At 38.3% G+C, this 20,095-nt stretch overlaps 1 protein-coding gene across 1 annotated transcript in view; it reads left to right on the top strand.

Annotated features, from left to right (window-relative positions):
* The first annotated feature begins 8,405 nt into the window (after positions 1-8,405).
* nalf1b (NALCN channel auxiliary factor 1b) overlaps positions 8,406-20,095 on the top strand; it is a 96,920-nt gene continuing 85,230 nt past the window's right edge. The window contains exon 1 of the mRNA XM_028436315.1: positions 8,406-9,695. Coding sequence (XP_028292116.1) covers positions 8,970-9,695 — 726 coding nt within the window. The 5' untranslated portion in view covers positions 8,406-8,969. The remainder of the gene's footprint in view (positions 9,696-20,095) is intronic.

The raw sequence follows: 20,095 nt of genomic DNA, 5'->3' as shown, positions 1-20,095 counted from the left end.
GATGTTAGAGAGGCTTGCTATCACAATCTGGAGGAACCAGGCCCGTGGAGTAGTCATTCTGAGACACTCTTTACTCTAAGTTTAAAGAGATTGATTTTACCTGCATCAAACAGGTAGTATTATCACCGCCGTGTTTATTTGTTTGTTTGTCTTTTAGCAGGATTCCTAAAAGTTTACTAACCCTAACCAAAGATAATTCACACCATGGAAGATTTCATTACCTTTTGGACTGATTCTGGATCAGTTTCAAAAATCAAATCTATTTCTCATCACCAGCAAAAATTCAAAAATGCATATATCGCTTTGTAATGACTGATCGAGGTAGGATCCAGATTTCGCATTTAATCATGATTTTTCAAAAAAAGTGGGAGTGCCATACATTTGAACCGACTGTATCTTGTTAATGGGGATATATTTTTTACAAGCCTTTAACATGTGAATGATCCATCTCTAAGTTTTTTTTTTCATCCTCTTGTGAACAGTTAGAAATCCCTACTGGGCATCTACATATGCTCTATTTTCAGTAGTATATGAATCATGACATTTTCTATAAAGTTAACATGAAAATATCACAAAAAAAAATAAATAAAGTATAGATAGAGAATAAAGGATAAATATGATAAATATATATATATTTCCTTCATAGACTCTCCTCCATTGGCGTCACTCATCCCGCCCCCTCCACTGGTTTCACTCCTACCTTTAAGGCCACACTCAGTTAATCCAACTCAAAATATTCACTTCCCAGCCCTCCCCCGTCACTTCTGGTGTTGCCCAGGGCTCCGTCTTGGGCCCCCTTCTCTTTATCATCTATCTCCATCCACTCTGCATTATTTTCAGAAAAATTTGGCATTCATTTTCACTGCTTCGTGGATGACACCCAGCTCTATCTGTCCAGTAAACCGCTCTCCCCCCTCCTCCGTTACTCACTGCCTTTCCAGAAATTAAAAACTGGTTCACCTCCAACTTCCTCAAACTCAATTCCAATAAAACTGAACTCCTCCTCATTGGCACCAAATCCATCCTCTCCAAAGCTAACTCTTTCTCCCTCACCATTGACAGCTCCACCGTGTCCCCCTCCCCTCAGGTCAAGAGTCTGGGTGTCATCCTCGACAGCTCCCTATCATTTCACCCCCACATCAATAACATAACCCGGTCTGCATACTTCCACCTATGCAACATAAACTGTCTCCGCCTCTCTCTCACTCCGCTGCCATCTTGGTTCACAGCCTCGTCACTTCCAGGATCGATTTCATTCCTTTTCGGTGCCTTTCACAAATCCCTCCATAAACTCCAACTGGTCCAGAACTCTGCAGCCCGCATCATCACCGGAACCCCCTCCTCTGACCACATCTCCCCTGTTCTTCAGCAGCTCCCCATCAAATTCAGAATCACCTTCAAAATCCTCCTATACACTTTCAAGGCCATTAACCGCCCCCCCCCCATGCACCTGTCTGACCTCCTTCATATTGTCTCTCCCTCAGGTCTTCATCCTCCATCCACCTCACTGTACGCACTGCCCGCCTCAGTACTATGGGGAGCAGAGCTTTCAGTCGCTCTGCTCCAAAACTCTGGAACTCCCTCCCCCCGGACATCAGAAACATTGACACCTTACCCCTCTTCAAATCCAGACTGAAAACCCATCTCTTTCAATCTGCACACTCTCTGTAAAGTCTCATCCCCAATGTCACCTTCATTGCCTTTCTTTTCTCTGTATTTACTGTTTTAATGTATTGCACTGTTTTTATTATTCTGTTTTATTATACTGTTTTTATTACTCTCTTTTTATTGTAAAGTGTCCTTGGGTGGTCTGAAAGGCGCTTTTAAATAAATAGAATTACTATTATTATTATTATTAGAGTTGAGAGCCTTGCTCTAGGGTCCACAGGGAAAGCCCACATCAGATTCGAACTAGCGACTCTTAAAGGGATCCTCCACTGTTTTTACAAATGTGGCTTAAAACCTTTGAAATGTCCTTATTAGAAGATTTATACCTAACAAAACGCATTATTTTGCACCATATTTGTTTTATTAACTTTTTAAAATTAGACTACTTTACCCTGTGCGCCGCCATGTTGAAATGATGTCATTGATGACGTGAATCACCCCTTCAGTCCATTGAGTTCTATAGGAGGTGAAGCATTCAGGATCATTTAGCAGCTTTTTCAGTCAAAGTGACAACTTGAGTTGCTCTAAAAATCAGTAAAAGGCAACCATTAAACTGCTGCAAGAGCTCTGAGCAGCAGGTTGATCCTGGTTACATGCAACCGGAGCTGCTCTTGAAACAGTAGAGTTGGAACTGTCACCCCCTGCGGTTACAGATTTTTTCGGCCCATGGGTTTTGTTTGTCAAATTTCGGGAAACAAAAGAAGTTTACATTGACTTTTTTAACTTTTACTGATTTGTCATCCCATAAATAATAATAATAAACGATAAATTCCCATGTCGGAAATTAGCGAGGGCCATGGGCCATTCGTACCTCAATTTAACTAAGAATGCCCCAAAAAAAAAAACGTGTTCCACAGGCCAAAACTGCCCCTGTTTGTTGTCAACTTAGTATTCTCTGGAGAGGAACGTTGTTTACGGAAGCTCTGACGTGTACCGCCACCCCCCCCACACACACCGCCGTCTGTGTGTGAGGTGCTCGTCTCAGCTACCAGAAGCTGCCGTGCTGAGATACAACACGGACCGCTACTTGGTTAAAACCAGACAACCATCCAACAAAGGGAACCCATTCAAGTTCGTCCGTCAGATCCACCCAAAGTTCCACAAACACGGGGACAGAGATGAACCCGTAGCAACGATTATGAACTGGAAACTCAACTAAAGCGAACTATGCTAAGCTAACCCACCAACACACAGACTGGGCTAAGAGCTAATGCTAACCACTCCAAATAAGGAACAAACCAAGTAAAAAGAACATGTCTTACTGTCATAAAGCACAGAGAGCCATCGATTTGTTTATGATCAGATTTAATACTTGTATAGAAGTATAAAAGCTAACATGTCACACGTTGTGTGAATTAATTGCTAGCAAAAATAATAATGTCACTATTCATCCGTCTCAAGTTGTGAAACGCAATATTTTTAAATTATATTTCACGTGTTCACAGACAAAGCTGGTCCCATTAGACTAATGTAACTATTGAGATTATTACACCTAAATATCATTCAATATGATTTAATCATATTGAATGATTAAATCATCAGCTTGATCTGGTTTAATTATAGGAAATCAGAGAGATATTTAATAACCATAACTTTATGTATCTCATTATCAGATAAATTAAACAAGACTCAGCAGCAGTAAAAACACTAATGAAGTTATTTGTGCTTTTCATGTGCTTTTTTTTTAGAAAATAATTTTATTTCAAATGAGGAAATAAATGAATTACATACAATAACACTAATAGAGTGACCCACATGCACAAATATATTCCATAAAATATCAGCTCATGAACTCTTTGAGTCAGCAGTTATTGTAGCCTTTTTAAATGTGTCTAATGTTAACGTATTCGCATTTATTTGTGTTTGTAGTTGAGATTTTTTTAAATTTATTTTCTTTATTTATAGTTTGTATTTATCATGATTTTTATCGTTATCATGATAAATGCCAGAAATTATCGGGATACATTTTTTTTTGTCAATATCGCCCATCCCTACCCCCCATAAATCTCTGAACTAAAAGGGGCGATTGGCGTCATCAATGACATCATTTCAACGTGGCGGCGCACACAGGAAAGTATTCCCAGTTTTAAAAGTTAATAAAACAAATATGGTACAAAATAATGCGTTTTGTCATAGGCATAGATTTTCTAATGAGGACATTTTAAAGGTTTTAGGCCACATTTGTAAAAACAGTGGAGGATCCCTTTAAGTAACAAATCTGCTTCTTTGACCACAGGCCACCATTACCCTATTATGTATTATCAGTGTGATAATCTAAAAAGATGGAGACAATTGTGTGAACTACATAATCATGCCATGCCACCATGGCCTGCTGTGTGATGCTAATATATCCTTCAGAGAAATTGCGGTGTTTACATCATGATTCAAAAGGAGAACTACCGAGAGGAACAACAAAGAGGATATAAAAATAGATGCAGTCACATGATACTAATAATCCACACAAGAATCATTACAAACAAGTCATTTCTATTTGTATTCAGGATGTTTGCTAGTCAGCCACAAAGCTGTCTTCCCTGACTGACACATTTCCTTTGAAGCTGGAGGCTGGCTGAGTGCACAGATACAGATTGCACAATGGGAATACAGGCCAGGAATCCAGGTTCATGGATTCTGGAATGGGCAATGTCCTTGGGAGAGTGAGCTGTCATGATAAGGCACTCAGGGATTTCTGGGATGGAAATGGGGAGAGCCAATCGATCATAACAATAAAGCCTGAGGTTGGGCAGGTGGGGCTGCGTTTGTTTGGACCACATGATTGTATCATTGTTTCAATCCTTCTCGAGTGTGATGATCAGTGGAGTGCTCTGAAAAATGTGCATTTGACACTTTTACAGGACACAGAGGGTAAATCACACACATAATTTTTCCATTCTATTACAGCAACCCATTAGAGTGAAGTAGCATGCATTAGAGAGGGGGCCCTTCTAATTGGAATAAAACCCTCATTAATACACCTGCACGCTGTTTTTCTGTTACTGCGACAAGAAAAAATTCCACAATATAGTCTACTCATGATATTGGAGAGCCAGCAAAACCATAGTTTTCTCTTCTTCTCATGTTAAAGACACTCTTTTTCTCTACCGCGTATGATTGAGAGGGAGATTTTTAGTCATGTTACTGTTGATTTGATGTTTTTACTGCTGATTTTCATGTTGTTATTGATTTTTAAGGTGTTGAATGTTTTCTCTTGCACTTCCATCACCATCTTAATCCTCATCACATGTGGATAGATTTTCCTACTGATTTATTAAAATAAATAAATGAATAAATAAATAAATAAATAAATAAATAAATAAATAAATAAATAAATAAAGTACTGCCTGCTTGAAGAACGATTTTCAGTGCGCTTTATGTTTTCAATCAATAAATGAATAATTGCTTCTCATGGTACACATCAAGCATATAGAGAACACATGTATCCCTGTAGGTTATTCCACATTATTCAGTAAAAATATTAACATGGAAACTATCATGAAGATCTCCATGCCCTGTTTTTGTCACATAAAGGTTGATGTCTGTTGAATATGAATATTTGGTGTACGAGTTTGCATGTCAAGGGCTGTTACAACACAGAAAAATAAGTAAAAATCGTAAAAAGTTCTACATTTTCAATGACAAACTTGTATTTCTGTATATTCTCTGTTAGCACACAGTCAAATATAGTTTTACAATTCAATAATCATGGTTTTTATAGCTTTTTTTAAAAAAAACTAAATACAATTAATCTTGGAAATTATTACAGAATGTGGTTTTCATCACAATTATAGTATGCACTATTCTAATGCAGCATGTGTAATGCTTTTTTTTTTTTTTAAATTATCTTCAAATGCCAAAAAAAGTAAAATAATAATAATACTCACATTTATGAGGCAAAAGACAGTTGAAGTGAATATTTTATAACCCTTTATTTTTTCCTTTTAACAACCGCTCTGGGTAGGTTAAACTGGGGCTGAGGGCGTTGTCCTCTCTGACCAATCAGAGATTCAGAGTCAGTCTTAGTCCTTCCTCTGACGTAAGTCAGATGAGAGAACAGAACGAGAGAAAACTGGGGATGGGCTGTTTGTGAATGAAAAGGACTCACAGCAGAACAGCTTTCCATGGTTGACTGAGTGAAAGGAAACAGGGACAAAAAATGGTGTTAAATAGAAAGTGAATACTCCGAAGAGGACAAAGGAGAGGAGAGCATGTGAGCTCATTGTAATGAAGCCCATTGTAAAAACCAATCAGAGAGGGGAAAAGGATCAAATGAAAGAATTATTCAAACAGTTCATGCTGTTTGAATAATTCAAGGTTGTCAGCTTGACACAATTTAGCTAATGACCCCTTTGCCTGATCAGATGATCTCCTGTTCTTTGTTATTTCTTTGCTTCATTCCCCTTCTGTGATTGTTAGCAGGTTGAGTTTATAATTCACTTCCATCTACCAGAAATCTCCATATACAGGCGCTTCATTGCAGTGAGGATACAGAATAAGGAATGAACTGCGGGAATCTTCAAATACATGAACAACAAATAGCATCGGATACCGTTAATAGAATTAAATGCTGCAAATGATTATACACAGAAATAATCAGAATTTAAAAAGCCCACGATCATAACATTTTTATAAAAATATCGTTTAAATAGTTCTGATTTAGATTAGGAATAGTTCTAACCAGTGCATCACACGCATGCACATTGCTCGCACACAAACGTCCCACAGCCTTGTTGGTGGATGAGTCATGTCTGCTAGCTCTTACTGTTACTGTGATGTCTCCAGATTAAAGAACCAGCAATCTGCATTTACAGAGACTCTCTCCCAATCCACTCCTCTTCCTTTTGCCCATTTACTCAGAGTCATTCGTGGCCTCATTTTATTTCTATCTTTAAAACGCTTGCAGTCAAAAGTACATTTTTAGTGTTTTCACCTTTAAACTCTTTGCTGTGGTCACATATAATTTGTTTGCTGGCACCTAGAGAAATGCTAAATGATAGTACACACATTACAGCAGGACTCCAAGATCTGTTATGGACATTTGCAGCGAAAAAAAACTATACATTATCATATGAGGCCTTACAGCATCCTCTGAAATTATACTTGAAGTGAATCTTTTTTGTGTGATTTCATGATGAAAACCAGCTCCTATGAATACAACTTTTTCTTTTTTGAAACTAAGTCCAGGTGCATGGTTTGGTCTTTAAAAGTAGAGTGCAAATAGTCAGATGTCTTATATACAAGCAAATATTACATATAGATTACAAGCATTTTTGACATGCAGGGCTTCAAACTTTTAAACCATTTTAAAGTTTTCCTGCTCCAACTCACCTGAATCTAAAAAAAAAAAATCTGCCATCCTGCTACTGTGAGTGATGGCTGCTCTAATAATAAAATGCCTCTCCATACATTCAGCAAACATTGTTTCTATCAACGTGAACGTTAAGCTGCAATACATTGACAGATGGAGCATAATGATTATAAAAATAATAACATTATGCAAACCTAAACTATCATCTATCCGTGTGGTTAAGTCTTGTGCTGACTTTACCTCTTGAGTACTATTGCAATCTGGTGTTGGTTTTGTTATGTGGTCACAATTTTTAAGACTTGGAATTCCTCTCAGTCATTGGTAGTTCCATTTCTAATTCATTTTGGGCTTTAAATATGTGTTATTTATACGCTCCGACATGGGAAACCACAGCAGGCAACACAATGAGCTCTCCATGGTGCTGAAGTTTAAACCTAAAAGTCCTCCAAGAGTAGCCTTGGATCAATTCAAGCCATTAAAAATTAATACATTGAAATGAAATGAACATATATATATATTAAAAGTAATTGTATTTATCTTTTACCAAGACTTTTTTCCCATCTCTATGTCCATTTCTAATCTGAGCTGCCTCCTACCTGTGCCTTAAACACAAACACATCAGGTCACGTCTCTGCTTCATCGCATACGCCACATTATACTTTAGTCACCATTCTCACGTGTGTTTTGTACCACTAGGAGCCAAGATGGCCACCTTTAAGAATGAGGATAAATACTGTAATTTACTCAAAGCGCCCAGGGAGCTACAGCCTACTGCCATTTGTCCGTCTCGCTCTTTCCTTCACAGGCATTTTACGTTGCATGTAGTGACAAAGGTTACTGCAAGTTAGATGGTTATTTTACTGTCGACTTAACCCCCTGACCAAACACAACACACACACACACACACACACACGCACACACACACACATTTCTTTATTATTTTGGTTTACTGTAATGAAAAGAGTGCCGGTATTTACAATTCCACAACATATTGAAATAAATGTAATAGGAACATGTTAAGTCAAAGGTTTTGTTTATTCAGACAAGGTTTTTCAGGAAATGTTTATCTTTATTTTTTATCAGTTTTACAAAACCTCAACTTAACACTTTGTTTTCGAAGAAAGACAGAAATGAATCTTGCTGGAACTATTACGTAGTAATAATAAGACAAAGGGCAATTTGTATAGATCTCAAGTTGTATAATATATAATTTATTCATCATGTAACCTTTTGTTAAAAAACACAAAAAAAAAAAAAGAAAAGATGGCATGGAGGACAGAGGTTATATGGTTCCCACAGTGTGTGTGTGTGTGTGCGTGTGTGTGTGTGTGTGTGTGTGTGTGCGTGTGCGTGTGTGTGTGTGCGTGTGTGTGTGTGTGTTTTGCACATATAGAGCAATAAACTGGTCCGCCACTGCGCAACGATGGAGCTATCGCAGCGATGGAGATGACGCAAACGGAGCCAGCTCTCCGAAAAAGTGTTTCAAGACGAACATGGCGGCAACTTCACCACGGTCCAAGATGACAATGGCCAACGGGATGAATGATTCTCGGCTTTGCGCCCAGAAACGGGACAGGGAAAGCCGCCTGCGTGCCTGCAAAGGGCTCATCGCTGTGCTTTAAGTGAATCTTGCAGAGCGAACATCCAACTGACGCGCTCGCAACAGCTGGTCTCCCTGCGCTCCCTGAACAGATCCAACTCGGGGAGGGACGGACAGGAGAAGGGGGCATGCGGTCAAAGAGGACGCCGTTTCCCCCCGGACAGCCATGGAGAACCAAGGAGCGGGAGCGCGATGCGTAATTTGTGCGGACGCGTTAATTGAACCGGAATAGCAACGATTGCTGCGGGGCGCGATAGTGGAGCGCCCTGGACCGGCGGAGGCACGGCACCGACACAGAGCAGAACCAAACGGGAGACCCCCTCCCAACAAGTCCATGAATATTGTGGCAGAGCAGCCCCCGCGGTGGAGTCGACCAGGGCAGCACTTTCCTAAAATATGACCAGGGGTGCTTGGATGCGTCGGCAGCATGACGAAGGCTTAAAATACTGGTTTGCACCCCGAGAGAACGAGAAGCCATTTACCGAGTCGGAGCGGGCCCAGAGATGGCGACTATCGCTGGCCTCTCTGCTCTTCATCACCGTCCTGCTCTCTGATCACTTGTGGTTCTGCGCCGAGGCCAAACTGACGCGAACCAGGGACAAGCGGTCGGAAGAGGCTCTGCAGGCGATCACCGACATCATGGGCCAGAACCCGAATCCCCTCCATCGACCCCGTACCCCAGCAGCAGCACCACCACCACCTCCTGACTCATCCACACAACGAGATGTTATTTTTCTAGGCAACCCTACAAAACCTTTGTGGCGAATGGACACCTGTCATCCCGACAGCCTGTCCAAGGACTGCTTTACTTTCACGGACGCGGAGACCGTGTGCCTGGGCCTCTCGGACGGAGAGTTTGCGTACGTGAACCTGAGCGATTTGTACCTTTCTTTTTGTAATTCCTACTCACTTTTGGATTTGTTCAACGGGTTTACCATTCCGGGGGATTTGAATTGCACCCTGGATATGGCCATGGGGGTGGATCGGCAGGGGTGTGAGTGCGTCCGGGCTTATCAGCGTTTGGACCGGCAGGTCGAGGAGGACTACCGGGAGTTTGAGCTGATGGTTCAGAAATACGAGACGGATGCGTACTCGGTGCGGACGTGCATGGATGAGTGCAAGGTAGGTCTGCTGTCGCTCACGCATGCATGCATAGCTTACAGGTGCTGTTAAGGGGTGGGATCACGGTTGTCATGACAACGGGTGGGCATATACGGTCAGTCTTCAGGTATTTTGATTTTTTTTTTTTTTTGGGACCCACTCCCAGTGCTTTCATGTACACAGAGGAACCAGATGTCAACACATGGGCTTCTCCATCAATCTATAACATATGTTTCTCTGTCCATGGTTCTGAATGTTTATTGTTCTTCTTTATCAATATTTACTATGAAAGTGATCATTTAGATATGTTCAGGTTTGCCCAATAGCTCTTTGGGATGAGGATAGTAAAGGATGGTGAGTGAGTGGTGCACATTTCAATATCCTTAATAGCACTTCAGTGATTTCTGCACTTAATCCAGGATTTGCATCATTTTCATAGCACAGCAGCCCCAGATTATGTTTTTTTTTTTAATTTCACATGAAATTAACTGTATGCAGCACTTGGTCTACTTGGCCTACTGTAGCAGGGGTGTCAATTTGTCAAATATAGAAGAAATTAGGGCCATTGACAGGGTGCAAAACAGGCAATGAACTGTAAAAGTTGAGAAAATGTGAATACACACATTACAGAATCCATATTATTAATTTGGTAATGAATGTTTTTGTGTTCCAGAGAGGAGATCATTCACTACTTGCAGTTTGATATCGAAGAAGTTGCCATTATTTATTTATTTTTAAAGAATAATGTAGTAAACCATTGTATTTTTTGGTGATGTTGTCCTGAGATGGGAAACGTGATGTATCCAAATAATGCATACACCGGTTAACAGTAGCATTACCAATGGTTACTGGCATGGTAAAACATTGCAGCTTGTGTTTGCACAATAAATCACCAGTAATGAGGCATTTTGATTTGAATCATATGTGCAGATAAACACAAAAACAACACCACATTATATTAGGATTTAAAACAGTGATGTGACATCATACATTTCATTTATAGATATTTTTTTTTACTGTAAGATTTAAATCATTTTTGTTATTTTATTTCAGTATGGGCTATGCACACAACCTATTAAAAATCATTTTTAAAAACAGGATTAAAAAAAATTAAAATCAGTTTTTGGCAAGGCATTTTGTCCCAAATTGCCAATAAAGACAAATTGTGTATGACGTGTTATAGTCCACAGCAGTTCATATTAGAATATTTGACTCACTGATCTAACTTTGACACTGGAGCTGTAGAGCATGATCCTTCAGGTAAAATACTTCATTAGTCTCTTTCATGTGCAGTGCACAGAGTGTTGACATACAAGGCTTGTGCCTCCGTTAGTGTGCACGCCTGTGTGTTCACAGTACATAGGGTCATAAAAACACGTTTCCAGAGGGCTTTCTGCAGGCTTCATATATTGCTTTGTACATAAACAATCATGCCTGTGTCCACTCTGTTAATTGGTGAGCAGTGAAGTATGCCTATGTCGTCAAGTATTATTGACTCACAAATCCTAATCAATCTCATTTCTTTGACTCTTTTAAACAAAGGCCATATCCTGCTAAACCAGGCACACCTTGTTCTGAATGTTTCCTATGTTGACTTGTGTGTTTTTTCTGTCCCTGCCATATACTGCACGATTGTTTTTCTGTGAGTACCCTATAGGTTTATTTTCACTCTTCAGCATTGTGACATTTTATTGTAGAATGCAAAAACACTGGGGAAGTCAAGGTTGAAAACAATCCTACGACCAGTAGGTGGTCATTGACAGCATCTTTAGACACAAGGAGAAGATTTACCCGAGTAGCACTGGAACAAAGGTCAGGCAACAATCTTTGGTTTGAAAGAAATATTTCCTCTAATTTTCCCCTGAAATGATTTTCTTTCAATAAAGTAATTTATACCAGCTTTGTGTCGCACAGACAGATGGTCATGGTACTTGAGCTGTGAGTGCTGACATTTGGTGTTGATGATAAAGGATAATTAGTGTCAGAATATACCAAGAAAGACCCTTCTTTACAGTCATATCATGGATGTTATGGTTAGCCATGAGTCACACTTCATTGTATTGTTGTTCTTTATGAGGTGTACTGTATATATATATGGATTTATGTTCTACACGAGGAAGCATGAAGGTACTGGCATTTCTCATAATATCTTAGAGTAGCCTTTGTAATATTCCAGCCAAACAGTGCTGTGCCTTTGCACTCCTACTCTCTGCTAATGTAATAAGACTCCAGCAAGGCTCCAGCAGCCTTTTAGCCCCCTTAGCTCAATCTGAATTGCTAATCTGTTTCAGTGTTAGTGTGACCTTTGTGGAATCGCTGCACCTCGGGCCTGTTTCTTAAGCTACCACTATTTGAAGCACCTCTCGTGGACAATGAATAGACATTAGGCAGCATGAAATAACAGGTATTGTTATTCACTCTTTCTAAGGTAACGTAAAGATGGAGTATCTTAGTAGAGGCTGAAATATATCACGAATTAGCAAACCGCCAAGCATGCATGAAGTAGCATGTTTAGTAGGGATGTCCCGATACAACTTTTTTATTTCTGATATGATACTGATATTGCAGTCTTGCGTATCGGCCGATACCGATATTGATCCGATATCAGCATGAATTATAGATTTGAATTTATTTATTTTTTAATAATAAAAAAAATACTTATTTTGGAGTGTGGAATGTTAGAAAAGGCTTGATCAAGTGATGTTTCACAAACAGAGAACAATAGTCAGCAACAGTAGGTATGACAAAAAGTGACCCTTTTATTATTAACCAATTGGTTACATACATTTTAACCTACAACATAATATCTACAGTACTCTACAATTGAATAAAATAAATTAAGGGGGGTTGTTTACCCCCCTTTTAAAGTATTCACGAGAACGCTTGAACACATAACTAAACATAAGAATTTTTTTTTTTAGAAAAAAAACCAAATGATTTATTGGTTTTTTTGATCTAAAGACCAATATCTCTTGGAATTTCCCAAATTTGGCTTCAAGCCGATACAGACGATCCATTTAAGACTTATTCATAAGTGCTGCAAAAGATGATGTATGATTAGCTGTCATTAAAATCATTTAGTTCAAAACTATTACACCAAAACCAACCAGTGCCTTTTAACTAGGGAAGTCCCGATACAACTTTTTCATTTCCGATATGATACCGATATTGCAGCCTTGCGTAACAGTATATGAGCGTATGCAGGCTTTCTGGTTTTCAGCTGGTTTACACAACCAATCTCTGCTCTTTTCACTTATAGGAGTGTGTGTGTGTGTGTGTGTGTGTGTGTGTGTGTGTGTGTGTGTGTGTATGTTAGAGGGCATTTGTGCATCATCCTATAGTTCTATTGAAAAACAAGTTGTTGTTTTTTTTTCTTCCCATATTACATCAAGCAGTTTGCAGATCTATAAATAAGGGAAATCTAAATGTCAGAATGGGAAAGCATCAGAAATAAAAAAATGTAAACAGAAAATCATATTTTAGACATAGGTAAACAGTATTAGATGGTAAATAAACAACCCCAAAGCAACTAGATGAAGAGCTGGGATTCACACAGAGGTAATAGTTAAATGGCCTTCTTGTCCTTGGAACATTGTCTTTATGTCTCCACTTCACACTTGCCTGTTTTTTTTTGTCTAAATGAGTCATCCCCATTGACAACCACCACTGGAAATGAACAGGAGTGAAATAAAATGAATGATGCTTACAACTTACAAGAGGGGCTGCTGTTATTGTCCATAGTGGCTCACTGTCACACTATCATGTTTTACTTAACACACTTCATTAAAATACATTCGGTTGGTCTTGCTCTCTCTGACGAGTCATTTCCTGCCTAAGTGGCTTTTCTGTGTACATTTTTTTGGTAGCTAAAAAAAAAGCTGTGAGCAAGATGTCTGCTATATAACTATTTAAAGCTTGTACGGCATTGTGAAAAAATTATCATGAGGAAGAGTAGAGGATAAAATGTCATGGCTGAAGAACTAAAGGTAGGGCCAAAGATTAAAAAAAAAGAACTTGAACGGGTGAAAAAGTTTCATAAAAACTATGCTTGTTTCGGTACATTTTAGGAATGTATTTTCCATCTTTATGCCTAATGCTTGATTACTGTATTTTACAGGATACATGTCAATAATTCTGTCATTTAAAATAGACAAATTGACTTATACAGCGAAGAGCCCAATCTGTGGATTTTTCCGTGGAAAAAAGGACATTTCTGTAGACGCGACCTACACACCAGTGTGACTAATAGTCATGGAATGTGATAGTTAAATACATATCTGTATTATTGTCAGTTTGGTGTACAAACAGGACCTGATGCAATCAAAATATAACTACATGTTTTGCTGAATGACGATCAAAGGATTAGGATTTCAGAGTTGAAGCTGTTTTGGTGTACGCTGCTTTTTGACTTTATGCAAAGCTAGTTCATAATTCAGTTGACGTCGTGTCCACATTTTTCTTTTTATTTCAAGCCTTTTGTATGTACTGTTGGCATGAGTTCACACTTGGCATGCCAGTACTACAGTAGAGACCTGGGTTCCCTCATATATTTGTGCTGAATTTAACAAACTGTGTGCATTACAGTCATTTTATGCTTTTCCTCTCTCCACACAGTTTTTTCCACTTTTTATGCTTTGCTTTGGTCAGCAAGCTCTGAGCTGTAGTTTTGTGGCCTTAGTATGAGTATGGTGAGGACTGCGGTTGACAAAATCATCAAAATCCTTTTTTTTAAACACTTTTACTTCACTTTATTATGGTAGTGTAAATCTATTAAAAGTCAAAAATAATTAGCTTTAATTAATAGCGATTAATCACAACTTGTGAATTTGTGAACAACACATTAAGCTGTTGATTCACCGAAATTGTGATCATTTTGAAACAGTTTTGTTTGTTAAGGTGAAATGTGTAAATGCAACTGTTTAAAAAAAAAAAAAAAAAAAAAACGCTGAAAAATGAGGAGTGTGAACAAAGCACATGTTAAACATTTGAGCTGCTTTGTTAAAGGTCAGTCTGTTATTACCAAAAAATATTACTTATTTCAATAAAATAAAGTGCACAAATAATATCACTTAATGGTTAAGAACATTCCAGTGTCAATGTGAATAAACTGCAGTATTGATCCAAACCTTGAATATTAATTTCATTTAGACACAAACTAATGCACTTTTACATTCTGCTGCTGAGGCTCAGCAGTCTGTCCGCATTACTGGAGGAAAGAGCAGCTATCTAAACTACTATTATTATTATTGTTATTATTAATAATTACAACATTGTCATTGTACCAATATTTTTGTTATCATTCACAGTCTGGACTTCTGCATAGTTACACTCTGTAGAGTTACTCAGTCAAAGCAAACGGCTGCACAACCATGTCAGAGCCGTGACACCAACCTCTCTCAGCCCCGGATCCTCCACCACATTAATAGGTCAGCAGAGGTTATGTTGCTACCATTTAGCAATAGCCTCTGTAACTTTGTTGTTAGTTTGTCTGGACTTTTGTGTACTGCTCATTAATGGCAGTAGAGAGTAGACCCCTGCTGGAGCCCTCCAGTATTTCATCCAACACCAGGACCGCTGAGTCACTGTGTGGTTGTTGTACTTTTGAACACATGAGAGGACAATTTTTGACATGAATTTACTTGAATTGTAATGCAACTTGTTACTAGTTAGTAGTTTCCTAAAGTGTCCCTGTCTTGTATTGTACATTTTTCAATGAAGTTCTTAATTTTCAATGCAAAAAAAAAGGAATGCGATGATATTTACAAGCCTAATTCTTTTTGATTAGTAATCATTATTGCCTTGGGTGGTGTATACAGTTTAAACCTACTTTCACACCTGGTTTTTGGAACACTGTTGTCAAACAAAATATCCCCCGAAAAACTACCTTTATGCTATATGATAGAAAATAACCCCACACATCATTATTCTGTACCTATACCCATCATGGTTTTGTTATTATTCCATTCACCAATACCTAGCATTACCATAGCAACAAACACATTTGCTTTTATGTAAATGGTAAATAAAATTGGTGACAGCACAGCCTGTACTTTCATTTCATTTCAAAAACATGCACATTTGATTGAGTGCATTAGACACAGCTACTCCGGAATGGGCCAAAAGTAAAGTAAAAGGTAAATAAGTATAGGAGAGGAGGTGAGTTATTTTTTTGCAAAAATGCTGACAGTTATCGTCCCAGAATTTGTGACCAGTCTTACATTCATGTCAAGACTCACTCAGAAGTCCATATAAATCCCCTATGGATGAAAGAGCTAAAAAAACAGACTGGAAATGTGACAATTTTGAAGATAAAGTTACACTTACATGATGGAACTTTGAGTGCATCAGGGTCCCTACATATGATTGTAGCCATTTAGCGCTAATATCTGACATTTAAAAAGCTTCTTCTTGTGCTTTGATTTTAATGGGTTGAAATAATTATGTATTACTATGTGGGTTGTTGCAAAAATATGGTTTGTTTGATGTATTGGTAAGACTTTACTGGAAGTTTCATGCATAAGGCTGACATTACACTGTCATTATCTGTCATTAGCATTAATAAGGTGTCCTGAAGGCTGTCATTAAGTGTTGTTCACTGAATTATGACACCTTTTGCTAATTTATGACCAGGATTTGGATCCTTAAAAAGTCTTAAAAGGCATTAAATTCATGAATCTAAAAATAAGGCCTCAGTTGTTATTAAAATGTCTTAAATTAATGTTTGGAAAGTCTTGCATTTGAACACAAGTATGATTTTATGATTGTAATTAGTCTCACATTTCAAAATAACTGGTAATGTATAATTTACCGTAACATCGGGCAATCACAACAGCAGAACAACTACAAAACAGTGACGTGGTTGCAGCAGATGCTTGTCATGCATGTCAACTTTCAACAACATGGGGAAATTTAAATTCGACAAAAATTGCCTGTTCAACGAAGATTTTTCTTAATTGCTTTTCTTAATATTTTTTATTTTTAGTATTTTTGTTGTTGTTTTATAGATTTCTGGCTGTTTTTGTAGTCATTCTGAGTAGAGATGTAACGATTAATCGCAAGGCAGTTAAAAATCGATTCATAGGTATCACGGTTTTTATCGATTTTCTGACAATTGAATCGCAGTATTTTTTTTAACCAGCAGAGAGCGGAAGTGTTGGCGGCGGGCGGAGTCTGCTAATACTTTCTTTCTGGCTGCCTTCTACTCCTAAATATGTTAATAAATGATTCATTACCCCTTTAGCACCGAAAGAATATCTGTAATATTACTTGAATATCTGTAAAAGTCACGTTTTTCTATTAGCTCTGTCTGCTAGCATAGCTTCTCTTCTTCACTGCAAGATATCTGCATGCCAACCGACCACTGGGTTACCAGCGCCCTCTGCTGGTCCAAACAAATATGACGTAAATCAGTGCAATGACAATGAAGTCCAATCGTTAAGGCACAAAATACATTTTCAGTTGCACTTTTAAAAGAAAAAGAACTATTATGCAGTTTTGCATTGTTTATTATAGAACCAGAATTTAAATTAATAGGCTTCATTTTCATTTGTATTATTCCTTTATTTATTTAATTCAAGATTTATTTTTAGTTAAATTGCATTGTTTTGAATAGTTTATCAAGGAATTCTTTTGACAATGAGAAATAAAAAGAAAATAATACAGTATTTTCTAGATTTTTTCCCAAAAAAATAATTTGTCAACATTCCCATTTTGTAAATGAAAAAATCGTGAGAGAATCGTATCGTGAACCCAGTATCGTGAATCGAATCGTATTGGGAGTCGAGTGAATCGTTACATCCCTAATTCTAATTGTTTTTGGAGTGATTTTGATTATTTTAGTCTGTTTGTGTGTGTGTGTGTGTGTGTGTGTGTGTGTGTGTGTGTGTGTGTGTGTGTGTGTGTGTGTGTGTGTGTGTGTGTGTTAGAGAGCATTTGTGTATTTTTGTGTGTTTAATTTGGGGGCCGCCAGTTGTATGTCTGCACTAGACACTGGAATAAATGTACCCTAACCCTATGTAATTGATGTGGCGTTTCTCTCCCCGCAACTGTGTTTACTGTAAAGTTGGTCTGAAATTTAATTTCAAATGGCAATAAAAAGTCTTGAATTGTATTTGACTGAAGCTGTATGACACCTTTCATTAAATTATGACACCTTTGGAGCTATGTTGGCATTTTTTGGGTTAAGTGGAGGCATCTAGTGGGGTTAGGTAGGGTTAGGGTCACGAATTACACTTAAAGCTGGGGTACTCGAATTATTTTCTTTAATTTAAAAAAACGTTTTTATTAGCATTATATAGTATATCGTAAAAAAAATAATTTCTGAAAAAATCGTACATCTGCGTGCTGTCTGTGCCTTATAATTTATTATTTTAGGTAAAATAGTAAAATCTTGGTGGTCACCCCCTCCTGCTCCAATCACAGCATTTAGAGAAAGGAGGGGTGAGCAGAGCCCACGAAGGAGCCTCCTCATTGGCTGCCGCGATATATAGTGAAGCGCGTGCACGGTGCTAACACGTACCCGTGACGATAACATTTATTTTCGGCAACAAAATACGAACTAGTAGATGCTTGGATGCAACGGATCAGCTGGTCAACCTATGCATGTGCACGTTCAGCACTTCATGCACTTCCAGAGGAGGAGACTGGGAGGGATTATCCGAGTGGGGGGCGGGATTTACGGTTTGAATTCAGCCATGCTCCTCTGTCATGGTTCAAGAGTCACGTAGTGCAGCTTTAATGACAGACTTCACGACACTTTATTCATGCTATTGACAGATGTTATGTAATAGTAATGACAGTGTAATGTCAGCCTTATGAATCAAACTTCAAGTAAAGTGTTAGATGATTTTACTATTTGTTGAACTAAATTCTTCATTTTTAGATATTTTAACATTTGTTTTTTATTTTTAGCTTGATCTTAACAAAGCCATTGTCTGCCCTTGTCCGGCATTACATCATAAGCTTGGCTTGTGGTTTCAGTAGGACAACTGAAACGATAAATTATTGTGTAAGATCCTGTACATTCATTTATCCATGTTCTTTCCTTTTTCATCCTAGTTGATACCTAGAGTGATGAATTCTATTCCAGTTTTAATACAAAGCATGGCCAAATAAAATTATCCCTACAACACTGAACAAGTGCACATACACACATTTGAGTGTGCACGCGCGCACACACACACACACACACACATGCACACACACCTATGGATTGTATAGTCACTTGATTAAAGCACAAAAGAAGTCATGCAGGTGCAGGCAGTGTTTGCTATCTGTGCAGAAAGGCATTGACTCTGGTTTGAACCCAACAACTTCCTGCTGTGATGTAGAGACATGGTTCTACTTTTATTCAACACAGTCACACACTGACTATCTCTTTGAATATGAAATGTCTTTTTTTTTTCTTCCAATGTTTACACACATACAATCTCTCTATTGGCCTCAAAGAGTCACACGCAAAAGCCCATGAGCAGCATTTCCTGCAGGCCCGGACTTGGCTGTCCCTTCCGATGTAACTTCATTTGCACTCTGATAATACTCTGTCTCTCTGATGGCTGCGTCTCCAGGGTAACTTCCTCAACATGTTGAGTCTCATTCTTAATATCAGTCACAGTCTTCCTACATTTACATCATCTCCCTTCATCTGTCATGTTGCCTGTCTGTGTCAGAGCTCACAGGAGCCCACACCATGCGCACATATGTCCAGTATCTGCCTCTGCATCACCTCCGCCCCTCTTCCTCACCCCTATAGACTTTCTTCTCATCAGAGGATTTGGTTTTTCTTTTCCCTTTTCTTCCGGAACTGTGTGGGTGTTGAGGTCTGTTTTCCTGCTGCAATGATAGATACTGATCTAGGTTAAGGTCCTTTCCTTCCCTTCAATTACAGGCCTGTCCACACAGATATATCTGTATTCTCCTCTGCCCAGCCTCTCTGGTGCTCTGCTTATTCAATCACCTTTCCTCCTATATCACCCTCTTTTTTTTCTTTAAGACAATTGACGTGTCGTTTGATCTAGTTGTTAAGTTTTATGTGGTAATTTTACCTTGGCACCAAACACACTATCCAGCTGAGGCCTTTGGAAAGAAAATGCAATAGCTTCTCAAAAAAATTCCAAATTCGTTTCTGAACATTTGATTTTGTGGCGAGTTTTATTGCATGGTTTTATTTAACTACTGGCTATTTGGTTGTAATATCCTCATAAGAAACTATACATAAAAGGGTTTCTTCTTTGAATTTCTGCATATTTAAAGCCAAAAAAACCAACCCACAACTTAAAAGGTGATACATTCTTCCTGATTAAGATTTTACTTGACTTACTGCAGTTTGTAATACCTGATAGGTTCATAATTTGAAAATTGTATAATCCAAAAACTAACGCTCACTCCAGTGTAGAAGAAAATAAGATGGTTCTCTACCAGAT

The sequence above is a fragment of the Gouania willdenowi genome, chromosome 21 (assembly GCF_900634775.1).
Source record: "Gouania willdenowi chromosome 21, fGouWil2.1, whole genome shotgun sequence".
Taxonomy (NCBI): domain Eukaryota; kingdom Metazoa; phylum Chordata; class Actinopteri; order Blenniiformes; family Gobiesocidae; genus Gouania; species Gouania willdenowi.
This window is presented reverse-complemented; position numbering and strand designations above follow the sequence as displayed.